This window comes from Lethenteron reissneri, chromosome 54, assembly GCF_015708825.2.
Source record: "Lethenteron reissneri isolate LAM-NWPU_2019-01 chromosome 54, ASM1570882v1, whole genome shotgun sequence".
NCBI classification, from domain to species: Eukaryota; Metazoa; Chordata; class Hyperoartia; order Petromyzontiformes; family Petromyzontidae; genus Lethenteron; species Lethenteron reissneri.
The window spans coordinates 8189219-8214175 of NC_083832.1; the positions used below are offsets into that span (position 1 = coordinate 8189219).

The following is a 24957-nucleotide window of genomic DNA, read 5'->3' on the forward strand; positions in this document are numbered from 1 at the left end:
ATAGTACAAATGTGGTTGATGGCAGAAAATCTTCCTAAATCTGTCTTGCTTATGTGTTCTGCTGCCCTCTGTATTGCCAACATGTTTCTTTCCAGTGATCTTCATGAACAATTCATACATGCCGATTGAATACTATTTTTTGTTCGAAATTTTTTTACATTTACTACATATGTACCCACAGCATAAGGATATACTCACATATAGGTTGTAATGGTACTTTGCTCATGCCCATCCACAGTCCACACTAAAATCGTTTCATTCCACGTTCAAACATTACTTTATAAAGGCACTGCTAAATCGGCTGTGTTTCACAACATTCAAAATCACGTGGGGCACCGTGTAAAGCCACAATTCCCAAGGCCTGGTCAGTAGAACTACGGTGTGCCGGCAATGTGGGAGATTGCAGACGAAAGGGTTAACCTTCAAGGCCTCGATGCCGTGATTCATCCTGGCGGTGTACGTAACGTGTGCGGTTTTTTTTACCTCGCCCGAAAAAGAAAAAAAAACCACAAGCAATATCTGTGCAAAAGATTGTGGCTTCTTCAGCCCCGTAGCCTGCACATGCGTAATGGCATTCCGACTGTAAGTGCCATGCAGGAGAATGATGCCTGCTGGCCTTCAACCGCTCATCAATTCACACCGCAATAGCGCGAGCGGCGGCCCCACAGGATGCACAGTCTATTGGGATGCAATAAGATATATCTTTTCTATTAAGCAGCTGAAGAAGTGGGTCAATCCCTCTTGCAAATGCTCATGTTTATGCCGGGTGTATTTTTTTTTTTACAGATCACAGTGGCACGGCGTTACAAGTTCAACCGAAGGTTCCGAAGGTTCCGAAGGTTAAGGTCTCTGATTGTGCTCATGCACACACCCCACTGTGTCCAGTCCCTAACAGCAGCCAACATTTTAGAGAGAAAAAAACAAATCGAATATTTCGAGAATGGATACATAAAGGGATGAGCCAGATGGTCTAAATTGCCTGTGCGTGTTCCATAAATGTGTTTGTTTGTGTTGTTTTTTCTTTCCCCCTTATCATCTCATGCCGTTGCCATGGCGCTTGGAGAAGGCAGACAGAACACTAATTGGGCGGCTTCTCAGAAGCAGCAGATTTTTTGCACTTTCGCGTGGTCAAAGCACCGAGTGAGACGCAAAAACTTCGCGAGGCCATGCAGCGACGCCTCGCCGTGACCCCGAGCTCCGGTGGATTCAGCGCAAAGTGACCGCGTGGGATGTGGCAGCGTGGAATAGGTCCGTACAGTGCTTAATGAGGTCACTGTGCCGAGGTGTGCGCCACGTTACCTGGATTTCTGGCCTCGCCAAGAGAAGAGACACCCTCCGATTTTTCTCATTTGTCAGAAGGGCCACTGCCTCTTCCCGCCCCTGAATGTCCACTCCGTTGATCTAAAAGCAACCACAACAACAACAAATGGTGTAAAGCCATCCAGCACATGAGCACGGCGTGAAAACGAGGCTCGACTTTCGCGTTATGCAGCGCAGAGCAACAATGCTTCGAGTTTTTGTTGTTGTTGTTGTATCCGTAAGTGCTGCTTGTATCGAGCGTGAATGTTGAGCTGTTGCACCGTAAATACTTTTACTCAAGTGGCGTCAACATAATGCGCACGCATTGCTTCACGAATTGGGGTGGTGGGCGGCAATTTGAAACGTTGCCGTACGCGCAACGTTTCAAAAATAGAGCCGCAAAAAAAATTTAATTGCGGCTCTCGTACGACGGTCAGATGGACACGTTCAGCGCCGTGCATTTCAAGGATGTTCCAAGGTGTTGGGGCGTCACGGTGGCAAGATCTTAACTCCCTCGCCGGGAATACACGAGGTCGTGGGTTCAATCCCGAACCTGACGATGCCTGTACGTTTAGAGTGTGCACGTGCTCTCTCCCCGTGGCTACGTGGATTCTTTTGCAGGTTTTCCGGTTTTTCCCTCCGCATTTAGAAACACGCGTTAAGATCATTTGGCCGCTATAAACTTCCACGTGAATAGCCACTTTGTTCATTTGTGGTCGGGTAGCTTTTGAAAAAGTGCTACAATAGCTCAGTGGGCATTACTCTGGTAAAATAAAAATTAGTTAATAGTTTAGATTGGTGTCATTTCGATGCTCTGGTAGAGTGTGCCAGAGTGAAGGGCGTTGTTAAATGCACCATGTGTTGCTACGAGCATGGCAAGTTGGTGCTGTAATTGCATAAAATACATTGCAAACATCAAGCGCCATTTGAATGCTGCTACCTTTGTTAAGGTCATTAACAGAGCAGCGCATGCCGATATTAGCAAAACATTTGTTTGCCGAATAGCAAACGGACATGATTGGCCGTTGTTTTTCATCATCACAATCATCAGCCGTGATCTATCCACTGCTGGATGAAGGCAGTGCCACCCTAAAATAGAGTCCACAGTGAAGCATGGTAAACGTACATGCTGTACCGTACGCGCATATCCAGCAAGGAATGTGTGTCTCCAGCGATAATACTGGCTGATGTCCTAGGCGCTTGTAACAACTCCTTAATTGACCAGCCGATGCACGATGGCAAAACCCCGTGCATCATTTGTCTCTATTTGTCCGATAGAGTTATTTGATTATTATTCTTATTATTACTCTTATTTCTCTCTCCCGGCAAGATTGAGCAAAATCGACGAATTCCATTGCGCCGCCGTCACCGTCACTGCCGCCAGCGACTCGGAGCGCCCCGCATTTCCACTTCGCCTCCCGAGGCCGCCGGTAATTCGCATGCACGGCACGCGCGCTCGCGTCTGCCGCTGATAAAGTCGCGCATGAAGACCCCACGGGGCCCCCCCTCTCCCTCCTCCTCCTCACCACCACGGCTGCCGTCGCACGGGGCATGGGGACAGCGCCGGCAGTTCGGCAGGCTGCTGTCCACAACCCCACCCATTCCACACCACACCTGTACATCACACCCCCCCTCCACACCACACCCCCCACCCTCCACCCCCCTCCACCCCACACCCCCCCTTCCACACCCCCCCACACCCCCCCTCCACACCACACACCCCACGCTCCACACCCACCCCCCTAACCCCCCCTCCACACCACACCCCCCACCCTTCACACCACACCCAGCTTCCACACCACACCCCCCCTGCACACCACACCGCCCCCCCTCCTCCACACGCCCCATTCACACCACACCGTCCCTCCACACCACACCCCCCCCACACTCCCCCCCTCCACACGCACCCTCCACCCCACATCCCCCCCCCTCCACACCACACCCCCCTCCACACCACACCCTTCACACCACCCCCCCCCTCCACACCACACCCCCCATCCACACCACCCCCCCCCCCCCTCCACACCACACCCCCCTCCACACCAAACCCCCCCACACTCCCCCCCTCCACACGCCCCCTCCACCCCACATCCCCCACCCTCCACACCACACCCCCCTCCACCCCCCCTTGCACACCACACCCCCCCTCCACACCACACCCCCCTCCACACCACACCCTTCACACCACCCCCCCCCTCCACACCACCCCCCCTTCACACCACCCCCCCATCCACACTACACCCCCCCTCCACACCACACCCCCCCTCCACACCACACCCCCCTCCACACCACACCCCCCATCCACACCACCCCCCCCCTCCACACCACACCCCCCTCCACACCACACCCCCCCACACTCCCCCCCTCCACACGCCCCCTCCACCCCACATCCCCCACCCTCCACACCACACCCCCCTCCACCCCCCCCTTGCACACCACACCCCCCCTCCACACCACACCCCCCTCCACACCACACCCTTCACACCACCCCCCCCTCCACACCACCCCCCCTTCAAACCACCCCCCCATCCACACCACACCCCCCCTCCACACCACACCCCCCTCCACACCACACCCCCCATCCACACCACCCCCCCCCCTCCACACCCACACCCCCCTCCACACCACACCCCCCCACACTCCCCCCCTCCACACGCCCCCTCCACCCCACATTCCCCACCCTCCACACCACACCCCCCCTCCACACCACACCCCCCTCCACACCACACCCCCATCCACCCCCCCCCCTCCACACCACACCCCCCTCCACACCACACCCTTCACACCACCCCCCCCCTCCACATCACCCCCCCCTCCACACCACACCCCCATCCACCCCCCCCCCTCCACACCACACCCCCATCCACACCACACCACCCCCCCCCTCCACACCACCCCCCCCTCCACACCACCCCCCCTCCACACCACCCCCCTCCATCCACACCACACCCCCCCCCTCCACACACCCCCTCCACACCACCCCCTTCACACCCCCCTCCACACGCCCCCTCCACACCACCCCCTCCACACCCCCCACCCTCCACACCACCCCCCCTCCACACCACACCCCCCTCCACACACCCCCTCCACACCACCCCCTCTACACCCCCCACCCTCCACACCACCCTCCACCCCACACCCCAGCCGCGGGTGGTTTGGGGGGTAGAAGCGGAGAGTGAAGAGGCACCTGCAAGATGCGATCGCCTTCCCTGATGCGCCCGTCCTTGGCTGCGATGCTGTTGGGGTCGATCTGCAGACACGGTCGTGTGCGAGACAAAGGGGGTCGTGTGGCAGGCGGCCGTAGTTGTTAGTGTGCGCGCTGGGGCTTGGGGTTGGGTGGAAAGCAATGTGTTGGCGGTGACTTTCCTTTGCCCTGCTCGGCCACTGTGGAGCAGATGTGCGTACTAAAACAAAACAAAATCCATGATAGAGGTTTTTGGGTTAGGTCGCGTAAATATATAAATGTGTACTCTTTGGTTCTTTCGGTAAAGTCACGTAGGTATAAAATAAAATAAATCACGGCGTTTCGATCGCTTGTGTTGCGATTGAAACGCCGTGATTTGTTTTATTTTCTACCTACGTGACTTTACCGAAAGAACCAAAGAGTATGGATTCTTGCAGTCACGAAAGCTTCAAATCAAGATATAAATGTGTCGTTAAAACCGCCACCACCCGACACAGCCAACTAGTAAAGGTTGTCACGTAAACAGAACGTGACCAATTCGTCACTAGTACAGCACTAGTGTGTAGTGTATAGTGTAGTGTATAGTGTAGTGTACTAGTACAGCACACCGGTGTGTTGGAGAGCCAAGCCACAACATTTACAATCTGAGTACGACGTTTCGCCAGTAATTACACCTAGCTTCACCAGGCGACAAACATATTTGTGGAGAAGTCTTACTGTTTCGTTCCTTATATAGTAGTGTAGATGTGGTGACCACGCTTCTGCGCTCTTGCAAAATGTGGGGGTAAGGCTCACTGAGCTATATAGCTCTTTTTATCCGAAGCGGCCTGGTCATTACAAATGAAAGCTCAGCAAAGTGGCTTGTCATCACGTGGATATTCAATTAAAGGCCAAATACTTGTAGAAAAGTCTCCACGACCACGGGGAGAACACGCAAACTCGGAACGAAGCAACGACCTCCTGTATACCAGGCGAGGTAGTTAACATCTCGCCACCGTGGAGAGACGTGATTTGACTTTGTGTGTAAAAGATAAACCTCCGCTAAATCCTCTCCCCCAACAAGAGCCCTCCTTTGTTGGGGGAGAGGACTTCAGCCGTGGCTCTTACACACTGGACAGGCACAAACCCTGACCCCGCCAAACACGCGACCTGCCCATCGGCTGACTCTGGCGTTCGCAGAGTGGACAGACGCGAGATACGGGGGGGGGGGGGGGGGGTTCACATATTGAAGAAACTTGCTCCATTTCGTTTCAACTTCCGCACCAGGAGATTGAACCGGTAACCTCTGGATTGCAAAGTGCAATGTGCGAGCCCGTTGCACTATCCGCTGTGTGTATATAAAAGGCAAACCAAACGGTCACCCGTACATCCCGTGTCAGGCTTTTAACAGACTGTTGCCGCTGTTGTCCGCGTGCACCCATCAAGGCCAGGAGTTGATGGAGGTGAGGCCAGCGCCACTTGCAGCCGCCTTTGTGTCTCCATCACACACTCCACTCGATACTCGTTTGAGGCTAAGTTGACCCAGGGGAGGCCCAGGACTGGTTCAGATATCACTTGCAACTGATGTGAGCTGGGGGTGGAAATCAAACGCAGATTGTCGGGTTTATAGCACGGTTCACTGTCCACTCCTCCACTGTTAACCAACGTTATATATTTATATATATATACACACACACACGCGCTATGATTTGTGGAGTTCACAATCTCAAAAGGTCAATGGGAAATTGACATTCTATATATAAACATATGGGGAAGATTTATCTTTAAAAATACGTGTTTTGGGTTGTGTTCTTCAGCGAAGCGTGTTAATTCATCGTCATAATCAGCCGGGGTCAATCCACTGCTGAATGAAGGCCTCCCTGAGCCGCCAACACATCTCCCGATCCTGCGATGCAACAATCCACCAGGCGCCTGGACTGATTTCATCGCTCCATCTCCTCGGTAGCCGCACTTGTGGACGTGTTCCATTCTCTGACAGCCGCTCACTATTCTTGACCAAGAGCCATCGTCCCCCCTAGCGACACGTCTTGCCCAAGCCCCACTTATTTTTCTGAGCAGTTTTAATTATGTCATTAATCCTTTCCTCTTGCAGGGTGGGGTCACGTTCACCGCTGAATCACGGAACGCGCCAGCGGTTCAGCGTTACATTGAATATAGAGAGGCGTGGCACCGTTGTTTTTAAATCCTTTATATTAAGTTCGCTTGCTTGCTTGCGTGCTAGCTTGCTTGCTTACGACCGTGCAAATCTTTCAGTCGTTTTTTAACCCACTTCCCGTGATCTAATCGAGCTGACATTTTGCACACAGACTCGTTGCGTGAAACAATGAATGTTCGTGAAATTTTTTTCCAAAATTTTACACTGTTTAGGGAGAACAAATTAAATATTTAATTACCAATTGCTTAATACTGGCAGACAATCATCTGACCCATAGGTGGCAGCCATCTCAAGCCAGAGGACGAGAGGACTCTAGCCGCCACGAATATAAAGGATTTATAGTGAAAAACTTTGTTTTTACGGGTTATACTTATTTAAATATATTGTACTCTCCGAAGATAACTGTAGTGACACGACCACACTCTACGATAGCTGTCGCCAAACTGTGCCAAACGCCCTCCCGCATGGCCTTGTGGGAGCCTCGGTACTGATGAAGCTATTTTATTTAAAAAATCCGGTTCTGTTACGATGACGTACGCACATGTACACATACGTCGTCGGAACTGGAAGGAGTTTTAATATTCTAATTCGTGTGTTCCTCTTTTTGTCTTTCACTGTACTTGCAAGCGTGCATCTCTCCACGCTTCATTGTGCAATTGTCAGTTTGTGTTCTATAATTTTCATAAATTGATAATCCCGATATTTCTGAACCATGGCAGGTAGTACTGAAAATAATGGAAAACAAAGCTTCGTTAAAAATCTATTAAATTTACGTTACAATTATATATTCGCCTCTCGAAATTTCCTTTTGCTATGAGAGACTAATAATGTGCGGAAATAATGTAATTTCCTCCTGAGCATTTCTGCAGTGATCGTCATCGACTGTTAGCAGCTCTGAATCAGTGATAGAAATTCCACATTACTGTGGAAACACCGAGTCTATCCATCCATCCATCGAACAACCACTTTTATCTACATCAGAGGGATGATGGGCTGAGCTAATCCCTCATCAGGATGTGAACTCACAACCTTCTGATTGTGAGCCACTCACACTTCCGCTGAGCCACCTGACCGGATGAAAAAAAGTTATCTTTGTTAAATATATTATTTCAATTTCACATTCAAGTTTGTGGTCATGCCACAGAGAAAGCCCATTTTGCAATGACCCTGAACTCATTTCTCAGTGCTGTGCAAGAACTGTGTTTGTTATCCTTGGCAGCAGGCACACAAATTAAATGATACTCAAAACGAAATGGATAAATGTCCGTTCACTCTTGCATGATGACTAGCCCAGCCCTGCCTCCAGCGCTGTGTAATCAATCTCAAAAGACCGTTTCAGCACACACACACACACGCACACACCATTCCGAGCGCTTTATTAAATGTACCGTTAACAAATTACTTATTTTGGAGCAGGTAATGCATTGTTTAGATATATGTAAACACACACGCGTATAACACGCGGAGGAATGGTTAGCACCCTGGGCTTCCAATCTAGAGGTCACCGGTTTGATTCGATCTCCCAGAGTGGCAATGAAATCTCCCACATCTGTCAAGCCAGCAGCATAAATAGCTGCAGTACAGTCCATCGGCAGGATGCTTGCATGCTGCGGGGTGCATAGCAGGTGTGCAGCGGTTAGCGCTACGCTGCGCTATGAACCTGGCGACACGAGATCAATTCCAGCTTATGGCCAATACTAGTGACGATTATCTGATCCGGTTCTGGGGCTCACCTAGGTCGACTCAGCCTTAAATTAGTACCTGGTGCAGTGCGTAATCATCGCTACAAGGTAGACAAAGGCGGCTGAGATAAATTCCAGCTTATGGCCAACACTAGTGACGATTATCTGATTGGGTTTTGGGGCTCCCCTAGGTCGACTCAGCCTTAAATGAGTACCTGGTGCAGTGCAGTAAACATCGCTACAAGGTAGACAAAGGCGGCCGAGATCAATTCCAGCCTATGGCCAACACTAGTGACGATTATCTGATTGGGTTCTGGGGCTCCCCTAGGTCGACTCAGCCTTAAATTAGTACCTGGTGCAGTGCGTAAACATCGCTACAAGGTAGACAAAGGCGGACGGGAGTGGTGTTGGCCACCCACCCCCTCGTGTGCCACAGTGCCGGCCTTCAATAGGTGCTCGCTAACAGCACTTGCCCCAACAGTCTGTTCAGGCTATACGGGATATATTGTGTCTTTGTGAGTACTTTCACCATTCCCAAGGTGTCTGGCGAGCCTGGAAGAGTAGACCAAATACCTTATAGAGGGCGTCTCTCTCGGGTCCCCTCTGGTGGAGTGCCTATCGCTGGCAGTGGCGTGAGTGAGCAATTGCAGTGCTGCGCCTTTGAATTATATATATATATACCCATGCAATAGCTTCCAAATAAGAGCACAGTATTACTAAAATTCACATCAAAGGATTATGTGGATGCACTGCATGTATGTGTTGTATAAAGTGATTGAGTGTTTGTATATATGCGCTATTGAATGAAGTAAGGTTTGGATAACAAGCTCATCAATTTAATTGCTAAATTCCAGTGTGGATGCAGTGGCATAATCTAAATTAGTAGTAAACACTCGAATATCCAATTAAGTACCAAGTGGCTAATATGCCAATTAGTAAATCATGCAATTTATTACACCCCAATTAACATTTTTTTCGTCACTCATTTGGCTGCCCCCCAAAAATGTAACTGGGGGAGCAGTGGTGCAAAAAAAAAGTCGTAGAATTATAAACATCCCATATAGAGCCTCGCTAATGACAAGAGTACGCCTTTGTTGCCATTGATTTTGAGGTGGTTGTAAAAATATAAATATATAAGTGGGAATGCTCTCAAGAATTTGCTTCAAATGTGTTTGATGTTAGAGAATACGGTCATTTCCCCTTGTTTGGCAAAAAAGAAAAGCAACTGATGTATTGAAAGTGTTCTCGTGTAGATCGAGGCTCTCCGTAATCAATTGAAATTGCTCACGAAAGTGTGGTAGCGTATCGTTGTTTATTACAGTCCTAGGCTCACGAAACGCTCCTCTTGTATTTCACAGATGTCTTAGGAGACCCCCTGAAGACATATAAATGCCCACAGAGGCATTATGCAAGGAAGCAATGGAGTATCTAATTTTAAAGTTGCTGTGTATCAAATAATACGACGGCAACAAATTGTCACGCTATCAAAAAATAGATTTGCTTGCGTTAATAACGTTAGAGACATTTGGATTGCAAGCATTGCACATATCTATTCTGCATATATTGCTGGCTGCTCATGGCTTGCGGGTGATGCATTGTTTCTGGCTGTGAAAATTCCCAGCCGCAGTTTATTTTCGCTATTGTTTCTACTTGCTTTGGGCTGAATATCAGTTCGGTGACTTATTTCCCACCGTGCATCGGCCTGAAAAAGCATCTTATTTCAAACATGTATTTTATATCGGAAAAACAAGCGAATATTTCGTTTGTGTTTTGTAGCACATACGAGAGAAAGAGAGAGGATTACCTAAATAAATACAGCCAATGCTGCCATTAACACACAAAAAACCCATCACAATTACACGTGTGGACGCTCCCAGCCAGTGGAGGTTTAGTTACATGCCTTGAGTGGATGGTGTCTGGCTGGTATTGAATTGCCTTAATGAGACATTTGCATGATTTATGTGGCGTTGCTAACCGTTGGCTCCACCGAAGCACACGGATGCAACGCTGTATGTCACGGGCAAGTGCACATACGGTGCCACTTACATCGCATGAACAAGGCGTCCGCCCACTCAATTTCCTAGGTGAGTGTTCGCGATCGTAAGGCATAGCCGAACCAAACAAAAGCACAAAGGGATCGTAAAACGGACACGCACGGCCATCCAGTTATCTCGTACTGCGTCCCTGATTCGTCTAGGAGCACGTGGATTTAAAATGCTCGAATTCAGTTTGCTGCGTCGCTGATTTATTAAAAAAAAAATTTGGTCGCGAACGCTACCCCTCTCGCTATGAACGGCGATGCTCTTCAATGTGTGTCCTCGCAGACGCACCAACTGTCTTTATTTTCCACGTCAGCCAATTAGCTCACGTGGCGCCTCATGCGCTCGTTTGTGATGAAATATTGGTCTCGGTGTTGTAATGCACAGGAGGTGGTCCAAACGTTCTGAGAACAAGACACTCGGCAAAGTCTAACGAAGTCGAATTTGTACTTTAATATTCAAGTAGTGTGTGTATGATTGAGTGAGTGTTAAGAATGTCTATCCGTACTGATAAAAATATGCATCAACTTAATTCCAATTCTGCATATATTAGAACGAAAAATTGCCACTGGAAACTAGGCGTGTAACAATAAATCACCAGAATTTCAATGAGCTGCCACGAATCAGGTTCACGATTGAAGAATTACGTCTTGTTGTGTCTCATTTTATCATCTCATTGGTCGGAGTTCAAGAAACACCATTTTTGTCTCAATAGTACCGTTTTATCCACACTGTTCATCTAAAACTTAGCACAATTGTTACAACGTGCATCAATTGGAAAATACAAAAATCTTAACACACGTGGTTTAATGTGTCCCCGCTTGAAAATTTTTGACCGTGCCCCAATTTCAAATCAATTGGTATCCCACGTACAGCGTCAGTACATTAATTTGCCAATTGATTTTACATCTGAGTATGAATGGACACTATTGGCTGCCCTTTTAAAGTTTGAGTTGGGCTATATTGTGTGTGGGGAGGGGGTGAGGGAGAGAGAGGGTGGGAGGCGAGGTCTAAGAGGTATTGGGAGTTCACAAGCCTACCATGGACAGCTCCAACACTGGCACTCCTCTTTGTCATTTCCCGCAATTGTTTTTAATTTATTCCGATTTCTCTTCTTGAGCAGCTGGTCTCAGAGGGCGGTACCTGGACCAGCACCGGTGGTGGTCTGTCACGCACCTCCAGGTGGTGCGCGGGGCTGTGATGTAAACGCAAGTTGCTCCGGAAAATAATAATGGCAACGTTTATGCCATTTTGGTTTTCGGTAAAGTCACGTAGGTAAAAAATAAAATAAAATAAATGAAAACAAATAAATTAAATCACGACGTTTCGGGCGCAACACAAACGTCCTTCTTCAGGTGGGGACAACGTAGCGAAAGGACAACCGCTTAAGTGTGTCTAAGAGATGGCTGTGACGAGGCATGATATAGTCGCGGGGGGTGGAGGGGGGGGGGGCATGGTGAGTGTGTGGGTGGGCTGTGGACTGAGAGGCAACGATGTGAGGAACGGGGAGGGCGTTGGGAGGCAACGCATGGAGCTCAAACTGAAGCTTTGTGATGCAGGGGGCGGAAGTAGATAAGAAAGCTCAGGTTAAGCAGCCTTTTGTTATGCTGCCGGGGGGGGGGGCAAATAAGAAATGCGCAAGATGAACCAAAGAGTATGAATCCTTGCAGTCACGAAAGCTTCAAATCTAGAATTTATGCCATTTGTTTCGGAGGTTAATGAAATGTTTTACTTGTGATATTTAATTTCAAAATTAAGTTAGGTAAAGTACATCCATGAACCTACCCTAAGCCTAAGATCTAAATGCCCCCCCTCACCCCCGAGAAAACACCTTCAAGCTGTGTTTATGTTCCAGTAATATAATTAATTCTGAATTGCTGCTATTTATAGATAAGTGTATGTATGTGTTTTGTCATCAGGGATGTGCGATCGGTGGGAAATGTTTACATCGGCTGATTGGCCCGCGGGCCAAACAAGTTTGAGAAACGCCGCTCTGTGGCATCTTGCCACCAGACGGATGTCACACAGAGCAGTGCAAGCCTTGCTTGGTGGAGAATGACCCACGTAAGTGGATGTCACAGAGCTACTTCTGCAATCCCTTCACGTGAACCTCTGGTCCACACAGTAGGGCACAGGCGAGGGGGGGCAGCAATCGCCCAGCCCAACCTGCTACGCGAGAGCAATGTTCATCGCGTCACAGTCGAACCAATATTTTTATTTATCCAAATTTTGTGCAAGTACCACATTGAATGTGATGGGATTTTCTTGGGTGGGTTTGCGTCGCCATTGACGAATCGAGGACCATCAAGTCACTGCACTTGTGAACCCGGTTTGACTCACAGGCAGCTGCCTGGATTCGCAACCCAGGACCTCATCAGTAGCAGCTTCGTGCTCTTCAACCTCTGAGCCAACTGAGCCACCCGGCCGCCTCTCGTACGTTCAACAACTTCTTTTGCACCGTACATAGTCAACCGCATGAGTTGGAGGTGCCGGGGTGGAAGGACAGAAAAATGAACGCGACAACAAGCAGTTCTGAAGAAACGAGAGAGTGTTGTTGTGACGAGCACCCACCTCGCTGACGTAAATTCCCAAGTCCTCTTCCTCATCCGTGCGGTAGCACACAGTCAGACCCAGCTTTTCTTGCCTGAAGATCCGGTACAAAGCCACCTCCTGGGGAATTCACATAATGAGCCACTGGATGGATGGCGCGCACGCGGTCGGGATTGTAAAAGTGAAACAAAAATAAAATCGTTCCTTATTCTAACAAATTGCCAGACCTGGTAGGGCCATCGCGGGGAGACGATACAAAGTAGGGCGAATTGTGGATGCACGTGGAGTCCTTCACCCACAGCCTGTGTCACCCACCCAGAGCTAAATATGCATCATTTACAGAGGTGTCATTTTACACGAAAATCCGTGGCAAGGTGGAGTAAGCGAGGCCTTGTACGCTGGATGTATCTATTTATCTGCTTATTTATTTATATTCTCGACGTTGTTCGTAATCTCTAGCGGCAGTGTCGTGGGGGATATAGAATGGTGAGGTGGGGGGGGGGGCGTGGAGTGGGGGGGGGGGATGCAGAAAGGTGGTAAGGCTGCTTCAATGGTAGAACGAATTCGAGGAAAGCGTTCTGGTGTCGTGCTTGTGTGTTTTCTCCGGCGTTACGACTTAAATGAGTGACCGCGGGTTCAGGCCAGGCACAACTGTAGGGGATATGTCGCCTCGCACGTACCCCCAGAGCAGATAATCCACTGCAATCCTGTTTTAAAATCGTTTTGCACCGGCGAGTGTAGTTAAAGATGTATGGATGGCTCATTGTAGGGCAATCTTACTCCCTAATCCTTAGTGGCGTGATGGGATCTGAATGGACACGATTTGAGGCTGAATTCATTTCCAGGTTGGCTGTTTTGTGATACGTAACCCCTCGGCACGCGACTGTCAGCCGTGCAGCTCGAACAAGGTTTGTCAAGACTTCTTGGTTCTTTCGGTAAAGTCACGTAGAAGGGAAGTAATAAAATAATAAAAATAAAACATAATAAATTAATATAATAAAATTATATTATGTTTAAAACATAATAAATTAATATAATAAAATTATATTATGTTTAATTTTTATTATTTTATTACTTCCCTTCTACGTGACTTTACCGAAAGAACCAAGAAGATGAATCCCTGCAGTCACGAAAGCTTTAAATCGAAAAATTGTCAAGACTTGTTCACTCACCCTCTGTGTGTGTACATGTACTAATAAGCTGCGGAAGTAGTTTAAAAAAACAACAACTAAATATTGGTATTCATGGGATTTTATTCACAGTGTGTACCTTTAATTGCATATACAAATTCCACCAAGAGGGCCTTACTCGAAATGAGCTGTCTCGCAGTAGAGCCTCCAGAACGGATGTGCAAACGTAAAATAAATAAAAAAAATTCACATTGCGTAGTCAATTTTATAACTTCATATGAAGCTATACACACACACACGTATATATTTATTTAATTCAGGTTCCATGGTGTTAAGGGCAGTCTCCAACTCACATCCACATTCTCTCTCTCCCAGGCTTCTCTATTTAAGTGCTATGAAGAAGGTCCATTGCCCAAAAAGTAACCTATAATGTATTTGTTCTCTTGAGGCCACAATGATTTTTACGAATGTGTTTAGTTCGTTGCGATGTGTCCCTTGTGCACCATTGCCAATGCATTATCAACTAATTTTGTGTTTGATAAACATATTGCGGATGAGTTTCAAACTCAAATATTTAGGATTCATAGGTGTTTTAAGGACTGTTAGGATCTCGTATCATTTTCTAGGATTTTCAAATCATTTACATTACGTAATTTTTCGTGTTTTTTTAATTTTAAAAAGTTGACAATAGCAATGCCATATGATTCCCCTATTTTGACAGGAGAATTGTGGATGTGACATCACGGAAGTGACGCCACCTATTGTGACATCACGTTTTGGATCAATCCCAAACAAAGACAATTTTCGGATCATCTGACATTTCATATCAAACTCCAATTTTTCTGACTTTCAGGAATAATCCAACAACACACACACGTGTCGACGCGGCAAGGCATTGCTTAAAGGGGCCGTCCATAAATGACGTCACGAACCTGGGGGGGGCTCAGACATGTGTGACGAGGGGGGGGGGGTTGAGTAATGTGACGTCACATCAAAATGTGCAACTTATAAACAACACGTTCTACCTAATTAAATAGACTTTCTTATAAATGTTTTCTCCTACAACATCAGAGTGCAGCGCCACATTAACTACGCACTACAATGACAATAGTTTAAAGCAATTTGAAGCATGTTTTATTTTCAAAGTGTTAATATGATTTTTTTTGGGGGGGGGCAGAGCTTTTTGACGTCATATTCGAGGGGGGGGGGTCTGACTTTTTGTGACGCCGTGTGACAAGAGGGGGGGGGGTAAACAATCGTCCAAAATCACGTGACGTCATTTACGGACGGTCCCTAACACCGTTCTTCAGTTTGGCAATTTTTTTGAACAATTCGGAACGTGCCCCCCCCCCCGCCCCCCCTGTTTCTGAGCGTTCGACGACAAACTACTTTCCTGAGCTGCGCGGCTGAGCTGTACGAGACAGTCCGCGGAAGGATACAGTACGTAGCAGCACCGTACTCTCATCTCAGATCTTTGTCTCGCCGGGAGATAAAGTGCACGCTGAGTTTATCGTGCAAATGTGATTCGAATTCCCATTATTTATTCATACCCCGTAGCGTATATATGGTAATTCTATGAACGCGATTTCACTTAACGTGGCACTTTTTTTCACGAACGCATCTACCGCGTTTTAAAACGAGGAATTACTGTACATGCAGTCTACTTGTGACAAGTATCAAGATTTTCTTATTTTCAAGTGGCTTTAATATCACATGCCATGAGATGCAACTCCTCGGTTCACTGATGATGGGAATCATACAATTTTTTTAAGCTTTCATCGGATGGCTTACAGCGATTTCGAATAATAAAAGTCTGAGCCTGCACGATATGTGGAACCAATCAACTGCCAGGACATACTTTAAGGGGGTGCCCACATTTGAAAGTTTTTGTTTAATAGCTGTAAGGATAATCTGTGGTACTTCTGGAACATCATTAAACTTGACATCACACCGGTCGGTCACAATTATGGGCATGCATATAATAACTGGACTGTAATAAGAGTGACCGCTACATTCACAGAGGTTGGAGATCACGGAGATGAATCGTTATATCTTCTGTTCCATGAGCGTGCTGAGCTGTGATGGGATTTGAATTCAAGGCCTCCTGCCTGCAAAGAAATGCCCATTTGATCCACTCGTTCGCCACACGGAAGTGTTCTCTTGAGAGAACAAAAGTGCCAATGTGTGCACATTGTTACTCATTACGTACACTTATTATTTATTGTTCTTACGCATGTATGAAGATTAAGGTGCAGCCCTGCAAATGCCTGCTTATGCCACTGCTGGTGGATGGCCTTCCACTAGAGGTAGCTCTAGAGAGCCAATCTAGAGGATGTTTTGGTCTACTCTTCCAGGCTGGCCAAACTTTTTTTCTTCTTCTTGCAATCTACTGAACAAGGTAGCTGTGGTGCTACCCATTTATATTCCCGGGAGGACAGAAGTAGGGGAATTCGTGAAGCTTTCCCGTTGTTTCAACTGCTGAAAGATCTATAAACGCACGCATTTGAAGAAGAAAAAAATTAACCCGTAAAAACAAAGTTTTTCACTATAAATCCTTTATATGCGTGGCGGCTAGAGTCCTCTCGTCCTCTGGCTTGAGATGGCTGCTACCTATGGGTCAGATGATTGCCTGCCACCATTAAGCAATTGGTAATTAAATGTAAAACATTTTTTCCTAAAAAGTGTAAAGTTATGGAAAAAAAAATCACGAAAATAAATTGTCACGCACAACGAGTCTGTGTGCAAAATGTCAGCTCGATTGGATCACGGGAAGTGGGTTAAAAAACGACCGAAAGATTTGCACGGTCGTAAGCGCGCAAGCAAGTGAACTTAATGTAAAGGATTTTAAAAAAGTTGCCCTGTGGCTACATCTGCAGCGCTGAAGTTATGCTGCCTGCTGCACGTATTTGATCGTACGCTTATGATTACTTTAAATCAGTGGTTCTTAACCTGGAGTACACGCACCCCTTGGGGGTGCGAAATACCCTCTGGCGGAGTGCGAAACATGGCAGGTACTTTCTTTTAGCAGGTAAAACATCGAAAACACTAATTAAGCACGGCCATGTAAGTGCACCTACTTTGTTACATCAACCAATGGGGTGCAAGGCTGCAGTAAAGGTATAGCAACCACTGGCCTATAAAGCAACAGGGCAGTCTCAACCTTTGTAGCCCCCCACCTCCTTCCTCTTCAAGGCCCCCCCCCCTTACTCCCCACCCCTTGCTCACGAGCCCCCACCCATTCTGCTGCAGGCCCCGCCCATTCTGCTGCAAGCCCCGCCCATTCTGCTGCAGGCCCCGTCCATTCTGCTGCAGGCCCCGCCCATTCTGCTGCAAGCCACGCCCATTCTTCTGCAAGCCACGCCCATTCTGCTGCAAGCCCCGCCCATTCTGCTGCAAGCCACGCCTATTCTGCTGCAAGCCCCGCCCATTCTGCTGCAAGCCCCGCCCATTCTGCTGCAAGCCACGCCCGTTCTACTGCATGCCACGCCCATGCCCCCGCCCACTCCTCCGATCACGAGGGTCGGGGTTTGTTTCATTTGGGGCCATTGGTCGTGGTTGAGAGGGGGGGGTGTTAGAGATGGGGGCAGGCTTCGCCACGAAGACCAACATCCCTCTAAGAGGCAGCAATATGATAGCAATAGTAACAAGTACAATATAGATTCAATGGACATTTTCACAGCTAAAGCAACTTATTTAGAAAATTAATAATTACCAGACAAATACAGGACCACCCCCCCCCCCCCACATGCTGGTAACAACTAATATTTCTGGAGACTTTCCCGAACAATTGAACTGCTCCATTACCTCCTTCACCAAGCTCAACGGCACTCCACAGAACTCGTCGATGATTTAAAATTGTATCATTAAAAACAATCCATCCGGACACGGCATGGACAACCCGCGTGGCGCCACGCGCGCCACGTGCGAAGCTCTTTGAGACCTCGCGCAGTCTCTCTGCCGAGCGCTGGCTCCTTGCTTGCCTCCCCTCTGCCGCACAAAGGCAGGCAGGCCCATTAATCACGAGCTACGAGGTCACGGCACAGAGCTGCTTTACAATGCATGGGCAGAGAGAGAGAGGGAGAGAGACGAGTCCATGGAGTAGGGGGGTGGGGAGGGAGCGAACAGGAGCAAACCTAGGTCCCCAACACAGACTATATTCATCTTTCTTGTCAATGGCTGCCTCCGTGCGATATCAGGAACAATTGTGAACTCATCTTCTTGGTTCTTTCGGTAAAGTCACGTAGAATGGAAATAATAAAATAATACAAATAAAACATTAAATAATTCTCACGACGTTTCGGTCACAACGCAAGCAGCCGTCCTCAGGTGAAGAACAGGTCTTTCTCACGACGTTTCGGTCACAACGCAAGCAGCCGTCCTCAGGTGAAGAACAGGTCTGTCGAGAAGACTGTCTTCTCTGTCTTCTCGACAGACCTGTTCTTCACCTGAGGACGGCTGCTTGCGTTGTGGCCGAAACGTCGTGAGAATTATTTTATAATGTTTTATTTTTATTATTTTATTATTTCCATTCTACGTGACGTTACCGAAAGAACCAAGAAGATGAATCCCTGCAGTCACGAAAGCTTTAAATCGAAATTTAATTGTGAACTCGTCAACGCACAATTCCCCCCGAATGCTTTCAACGAGATTTAATTGTAACAAAGGTAGCTGCTATGTAGTTTATGCTTTCCCTGTTTGTGTTATTTTGTTATACTTACATCGGTGGCAATGTTAGCTTCGTACGTTTGAATAAGGATCGTTTGAAGTTGCGCCTTTCGACAATACAAGAACGTAAGAGTGCGGCCACGGAATTGCTCACTCATACCACTGCTGCTGGTGTCAGGGCCTCCACAAGATGAATCACAAGAGAGATGGTGCTCTGGATGGTGTTCTGGAGTGGATGATTGGCCTACTCTTCCACGCTGGCCAAATATATTGGGAGAGGTGGGAGTACCCACATTCTACCTCGCCACACACTGTGATGATGTTATACATTCATACTGTCACTCGACACTTGCAATTCCCCTCCCATCGTCTCCTTTCCATTCAAGAAAAGCGTCAACTCGTATCTGTTATAAATGTGGTACTGTTTTTTCCTGGTCGTTTGGCGATTGGAGCCTTTGGTCACCTGTGCTCGGTGTTTCTATATATTTGTTTTTTATTGTATAACACAAAATGAGCAGCGTCAGTTATTTGTTGCACGTGCCATTACATTGTGTGAGCAAAACGGTGTCGAGTGGCCTCTCCTTGAGGAGGGTCTTGCATTTGGCTGTTTGGCATGTGGGAGGACACAGGAGGTAACTTCGCGAAGAAACCGGAGCACACAAAGATAACAACAACATTTCGAAAAATCCATTTGCAGCCCTCGTATTTCACGGCCAACCTAGCAGCCCAGTGAAGTGGAGATTTTCACAAATGTTGCGTGATCCACCAAGCCCCTTGGTCCGCTTCGGTGCCGGATCACAGGCACGAGCCACCGCAGTCATCGCGTGAACGCTTCGCGTCGCCAGCGATGGATGCTGGCGTACAGAGTGGTGGGCATACACTCACTCGGATGCGAAGGGCGCTTATGTTTTACTCGCATTGAGGTTCAGAGGCAAGTGCTCATACGGATCTCTAACAACTTGGTCCTCATGAATCGGTGGACGGAGCTCGCCTAACAACCTATTCAGATACCTCGCGCTCTCCTGTCTGCCTCTGCACTGACGTACGGAGAGAGGAACAGGTGGAACGGGGGAACGATCACAAATTGGGGACGTACCAATGAGCGTTAAAGCCCGGACGCATCACTGCTTGCGAGGGATGAGGCTGGCGATGGAATGCCAGCCAAAGGAGGCAGCGTGCTCGAGAGGAGATGGAGTGGTGAGATTAGCTCGCACGCGAAGAAATGGTCTGGATTGTGGCATCGTGGTAGCATGAAGGATGACGAGAATGTGGCAAGGTCTTCATCCAGTAGTGGCTAAACAATGTTGACGATCACGATGACATGCGTTTCGAGTATATGGCTCAAGGACGTAGCCATGGAGTCAACATTGGGGGGACCAAATCTTCCAGGGGTCTGGGGATCCCCCCCCCAGAAAAAAAATCTAAATTTGAAAACTCATTTGCTGCCATTTCCTGCCTAAAATATAAAAAAAAATTACTAACACAATGGATGGACTTTTTATTTATTTTTTACAATAATGTCTAATAGTGTATTGCATTACATTGCTCTGTTTCATTGTATGTAATGGCAGAGATTAGGGATTAATAAAGTACAACCATAACCACAATCATATAAACAGAAATCTATTTTATAGCAATGTATTGGAGGGGACATTTTGAGAATATTTGAATATTGGGGGGGAATGTGTCCCATTATATATTATAATTTCGGCCTTGATTTGTCTGCTATGAATTTCCACATGATGAGCCACTTCATTGATCTATCACTTGTGGCCAGGTCGCTTTTGACAAAGAGCTGTACGGTATCTATCTAGCTCAGTCAGCCTTACCTGGTAAAATAAAAATCAAACAGTCTTAACAGTCTTGGATAATAATGATGACGCTGGCTAGATGTAGTGAAATGAGTCATCCAAGTATGTTTAAGCGTGACACGTGGGCTCGGTACCATTGTAGTTGTGAATGTGGTCCATCAAGATATGCAGAAATGGAACGACAATCTTGAAGTCTCTTTTCAAGTGCGGCAGTGGCACGCGTGGGGGATGAATTTCACCCGCACGTTGCCGAGAAGGCACGGCGCTCGCTTATCTGTGCGCTATTTATTTTTAGTAAGTGGAATTTTTACGCTCTTTATAATGCGGTGGTTTCAGTCACGGGATGAAGTTAGCAAGCGGAAATAAATATAATTTAATTGTGCGGGCCAATTTTAGTTTTTTTGCTCAGCCTGTGGATCCACACATTTAATCTTTTATCTGGCCATTATAGTCCTTATCTCACACTTGTTTCCCGCCATCCTATCTCATTGTTGTATTCTTCACTTTGTGTCATCTCCCGACATTCTCGAGGTGCAGGATATCGCGAAATCTCCACAATGGTGGGCGGAGCATTGGGGAGGCTGTATAAAGGGGGGATGCCTTGTGAAATGATTTCAATATGTCAGAATTATTTTGGCGATCATGATTATTTTGTGTTTCGTATTTGATAGGTTGACGTTGAACTAGGACCCACATTTAGCAGAGAGGATCTTCGCCTATAAAAATCCGGCAGTTGTAAGCATTTGGTTCAAGCAAGCCCGACTCTCTTAATGAGACCTTGAATGTTGAAACTGCTAAATAGTTTACAAAATATATTGTTTTTCGTCAAGGGACAGATATGTGAAGTGGTGGTATTGTCTAACTTATATACGTTGTTATATTCTCCACAGCGAAACGAATGTTTATTTTGTTGCAGGTCTAAAGTTTATTTGGCTCAATAGAAACCAGTAGGCTCAATTCATTCCTGCATAGCTGTTAAAATCCAATTGCTACTGGCTTAAGTGTAAACACGATAGTATAGTTTTGCAGTTGCCTGTGAGAGATTTTAGTTTTTATCACTGTGGATACAAAAGACAAAGATCCTCCTTATAGCCTTACGAGACTGTTGGGGCAAGTGCTGTTCGCGAGCACCTATGACGGCCGGCACGGCACACGAGGGGGTGGGTGGTCAGCACAACACCCTGCCGCCTTTATCTCCCTCATGGCGATATTTACACACCACACAGGGTACTCATTTGAGGCTGAGCATACCTAGGGGAGGCTCAGGACTGGTTAATGTAATCGTTCCTGCTTTTGGCCGTAAGCAGGAATCGAACTCGTGTCGCCGGCTTCGTAGCGCAGCGCGCTAACCGCTACACTCACCGCTACTGTGGATACATCCAGACACAAACATACATGACGTTCGCTGCCCATGCAGCAGAGTATTATAGGATTAAAGAACCTACAACAGAAACTTTTGAAATGATCGGCTCAAGTGTCTGGTGGTTCACGAGTTCCAAATTCCCCAGAATTGTTTTTGTCATGCAAATCACGCAGGATTGAGACAACTCATGAATCCGAGTAGAGCAAAACCTGTTTTGGGAGATTCATGTTGCTCACACCAGACTCGTTGGTTCTCTGGAGTGGCTTCAGTTCACGGGATAAGGGCGCACAGATCGTGAGACAAAGGATGAGTTGTGTGGACCTCGTGAACGAAGGACCGATTTCACCCTTACCATCCCGACATCCTCTTCGGTCCGTCGATCGAGGTGCATTGTGTGGGACAAGCCGTCTGCTGTGACCCTGCTGGGTGAATGAGGCTGTAAGAAGTAGCTCCTTTGTTGTCGTCGCTAAACAAAACAAAAACTCGACGCGTTCACCAAACGTGGCCGTGGCCTTGATGCAGAAATAGATCACGGTTGTGTTGGGCAGTGGCTCTTCTTGTTGATGAATATAGTGGCCAGAGAGATCGATTGGATAATGAGAGTTGGAGGCGCCAGTTTACACCGTGGGTAAAAAAATGAAATTAAAATTAATAAAAGTAATATTAATTTTAATTTCATTATTTATCTACGTGACTTTACCGAACAAACTAAGAGTATGAATCCTTGCAGTCACGAAAGCTTCAAATCTAGAATTACAACGTGGGGTTTGATGAGGTCTACATTTCAAAATAATGTATGATGAATACTTCAATAATCGTCACCTATTAGCAGCTATAACAGATCAATCATTTTAAATCATCGAACATGTATTACCGCATCCGTATTGAAAGTAATATTACACAATATTGCATATTGCATTATTGTTAGACATGTTACAGTTAAGTTTGCAAAACCGACATTAACATAATGAACGCGGTGATGGATTCCTGGGCCCAATTAACATTCTAATAGCTTCGGAGAGGCTGTCAAGGAATACGAGGGTCTAAAGGGTGGTTGTAACAGATACGTGTTGTGAGTCGTGCCCTTTATATAAAAAAGCAAAAGTCTCAAATGAGTTTTATTTGTCTCGGCTTGAAAGCAAGGACAAGTCTGGGTTTTTTGTGTGTAAAGAGCGCTCATACAAATGTGGATAAATTATTATCGCGCACCTATAACGAATAGGACAACGTGCATTTTCAGTGTTTGAAATACGATTTGGATTTTGTTCAAACGTCTCAATAAAATCAAAAGTTCAGCCTGATGCAGACCAGACCAGTATTGTTATTAGTTCCGTCGACTTCAGGAAAAGGACATCTACCGAGCGGGTGAAGCGATGGAATCAGCTCCCAGTGCAAGTTGCTGTGTGGATGTGGTACGTTCAAGAGCCGTGAGGGGTGGCAGCAGTGGCTTAGCGAGGCCTTCATCCGCCAGTGTCTTGATCATGTCTGATGATTGTGGCGATGTTGTTGATGATGATGAGTTTCATCTGGCCAGGTAGCACAGGAGCAGACCTCATTCGTCCGCCTCTGTGGTGGCTGTCCTCTCGGACCACGTGGCCTCTTGTATTTTGGCTGCCACTGCCGTCGCAAGTGTCGACCATTGGCCCATGCATCCCTTGGAGTGACGTGGTCCCGACTCAAATCCACCCGAATTTTGTCGGCCAATACGATGTTGAATTCGTGTGCGTTGTCCGATCTGTGCATTCCCCTCTTGTCTCGGTGCGATGTTTCCAGGCTCGCAGCTCTCCATTCCGTTTAAATCCTGCACTTTACTCATTCTCGCCCAGAGGCCTTCCTATCAAGTGTTGTGCAAAATCGCCTGTGCGTTACGTATCTACAAAATTTACAATACACTGGCTGGTCCAGATGTATTGTTACTGCCCCCCCCCCCCCCCCCCAATTAATTGATCCATAACATATTTTCTCTCCTTCTTCTTGGTTCTTTCGGTAAAGTCACGTAGAATGGAAATAATAAAATAATTAAAATAAAATCTTTTATGTTTTATTTTTATTATTTTATTATTTCCATTCTACGTGACTTTACAGAAAAAACCAAGAAGATGAATCCCTGCAGTCACGAAAGCTTTAAATCGAAATATTTTCCTTCGTTTACCCATTTCTATTTTCACACCCATTTGTGTGCACAAATATAAAGTTTAACATTATTAAATGGGGGACGGGGGGGGGGGTCACAAAACATCTGGACGACCCTGTCCAAAGGTTGCGTAATCAAATATTCGCATCGGCTAACGGCGACCCACGGCGGTGGGCGAGTTGCTAAACGAAAGTGGCAACTGAGAAGGACGTAAAGAAATAAGTAAATCATTTTCTGCCTTCTCAACAGACCTGTTCTCCACCTGAAGACGGCTGCTTGCGTAGTGGCCGAAACGTCGTGAGAATTATTTTATTATGTTTTATTTTTATTATTTTATTATTTTCCTTCTACGTGACTTTACCGAAAGAACCAAGAAGATGAATCCCTGCAGTCACGAAAGCTTTAAATCGAAAAGTAAATCATTCCTACAGTGGGGTCTATGAGAGTGTTGCCCACACATTCACACAAACAGCCCGTATGGGTTTTGTTGTTGTTGTTGTTGCTGTTGTTGTTGTTGCTGCGTTCATCTTTGGCTGCTTGTCTCTAAAGGCTCAGAGAAATCAATGACTGCGGCAAAACTGCAGACTTGGCCATAGCCATGGGTTGTGTGTATGTGTGGGGGGGGGGGGGCACCAGGAATGTGAGCTCTCCCCTTCCTCCCTTAACATTTTTTCCATTTTTTTCTTCCTATCAGCTTCTCCTTAGTCAGCTGTTTGTGAGCTGGTCCACGGCTTCGTGTGATGGAGTTCAACAAAACCACGTCGGCTTTTTGTGTTGCCAAAGGTGAAGGCAAAGACGCAGCCCTGCAATGTCTCGCTCACGCCACCGCTGGCAGAAGGGCCTGCACTCGAAAGGCCATTTGGCCTACTCTTCCCTACGCCGCTTGGGCTACTCTTCCACACAGCCCCACGAAACGTGAACCTGCCGATCGTAACGCTGGGTGGA

The 24957-nt window shown here is 47.1% G+C and overlaps 1 protein-coding gene across 2 annotated transcripts in view; it reads right to left on the reverse strand.

The window, feature by feature from the left end:
- LOC133356430 (E3 ubiquitin-protein ligase PDZRN3-like) overlaps nucleotides 1-24957 on the reverse strand; it is a 78087-nt gene that overhangs the window by 12323 nt on the left and 40807 nt on the right. For both annotated transcript variants that reach the window (XM_061573957.1, XM_061573956.1), the window contains exons 4-6: nucleotides 12931-13029; nucleotides 4487-4549; nucleotides 1300-1401 (exon numbers count right to left, since the gene is read on the reverse strand). In XM_061573957.1, coding sequence (XP_061429941.1) covers nucleotides 1300-1401; nucleotides 4487-4549; nucleotides 12931-13029 — 264 coding nt within the window. The remainder of the gene's footprint in view (nucleotides 1-1299; nucleotides 1402-4486; nucleotides 4550-12930; nucleotides 13030-24957) is intronic.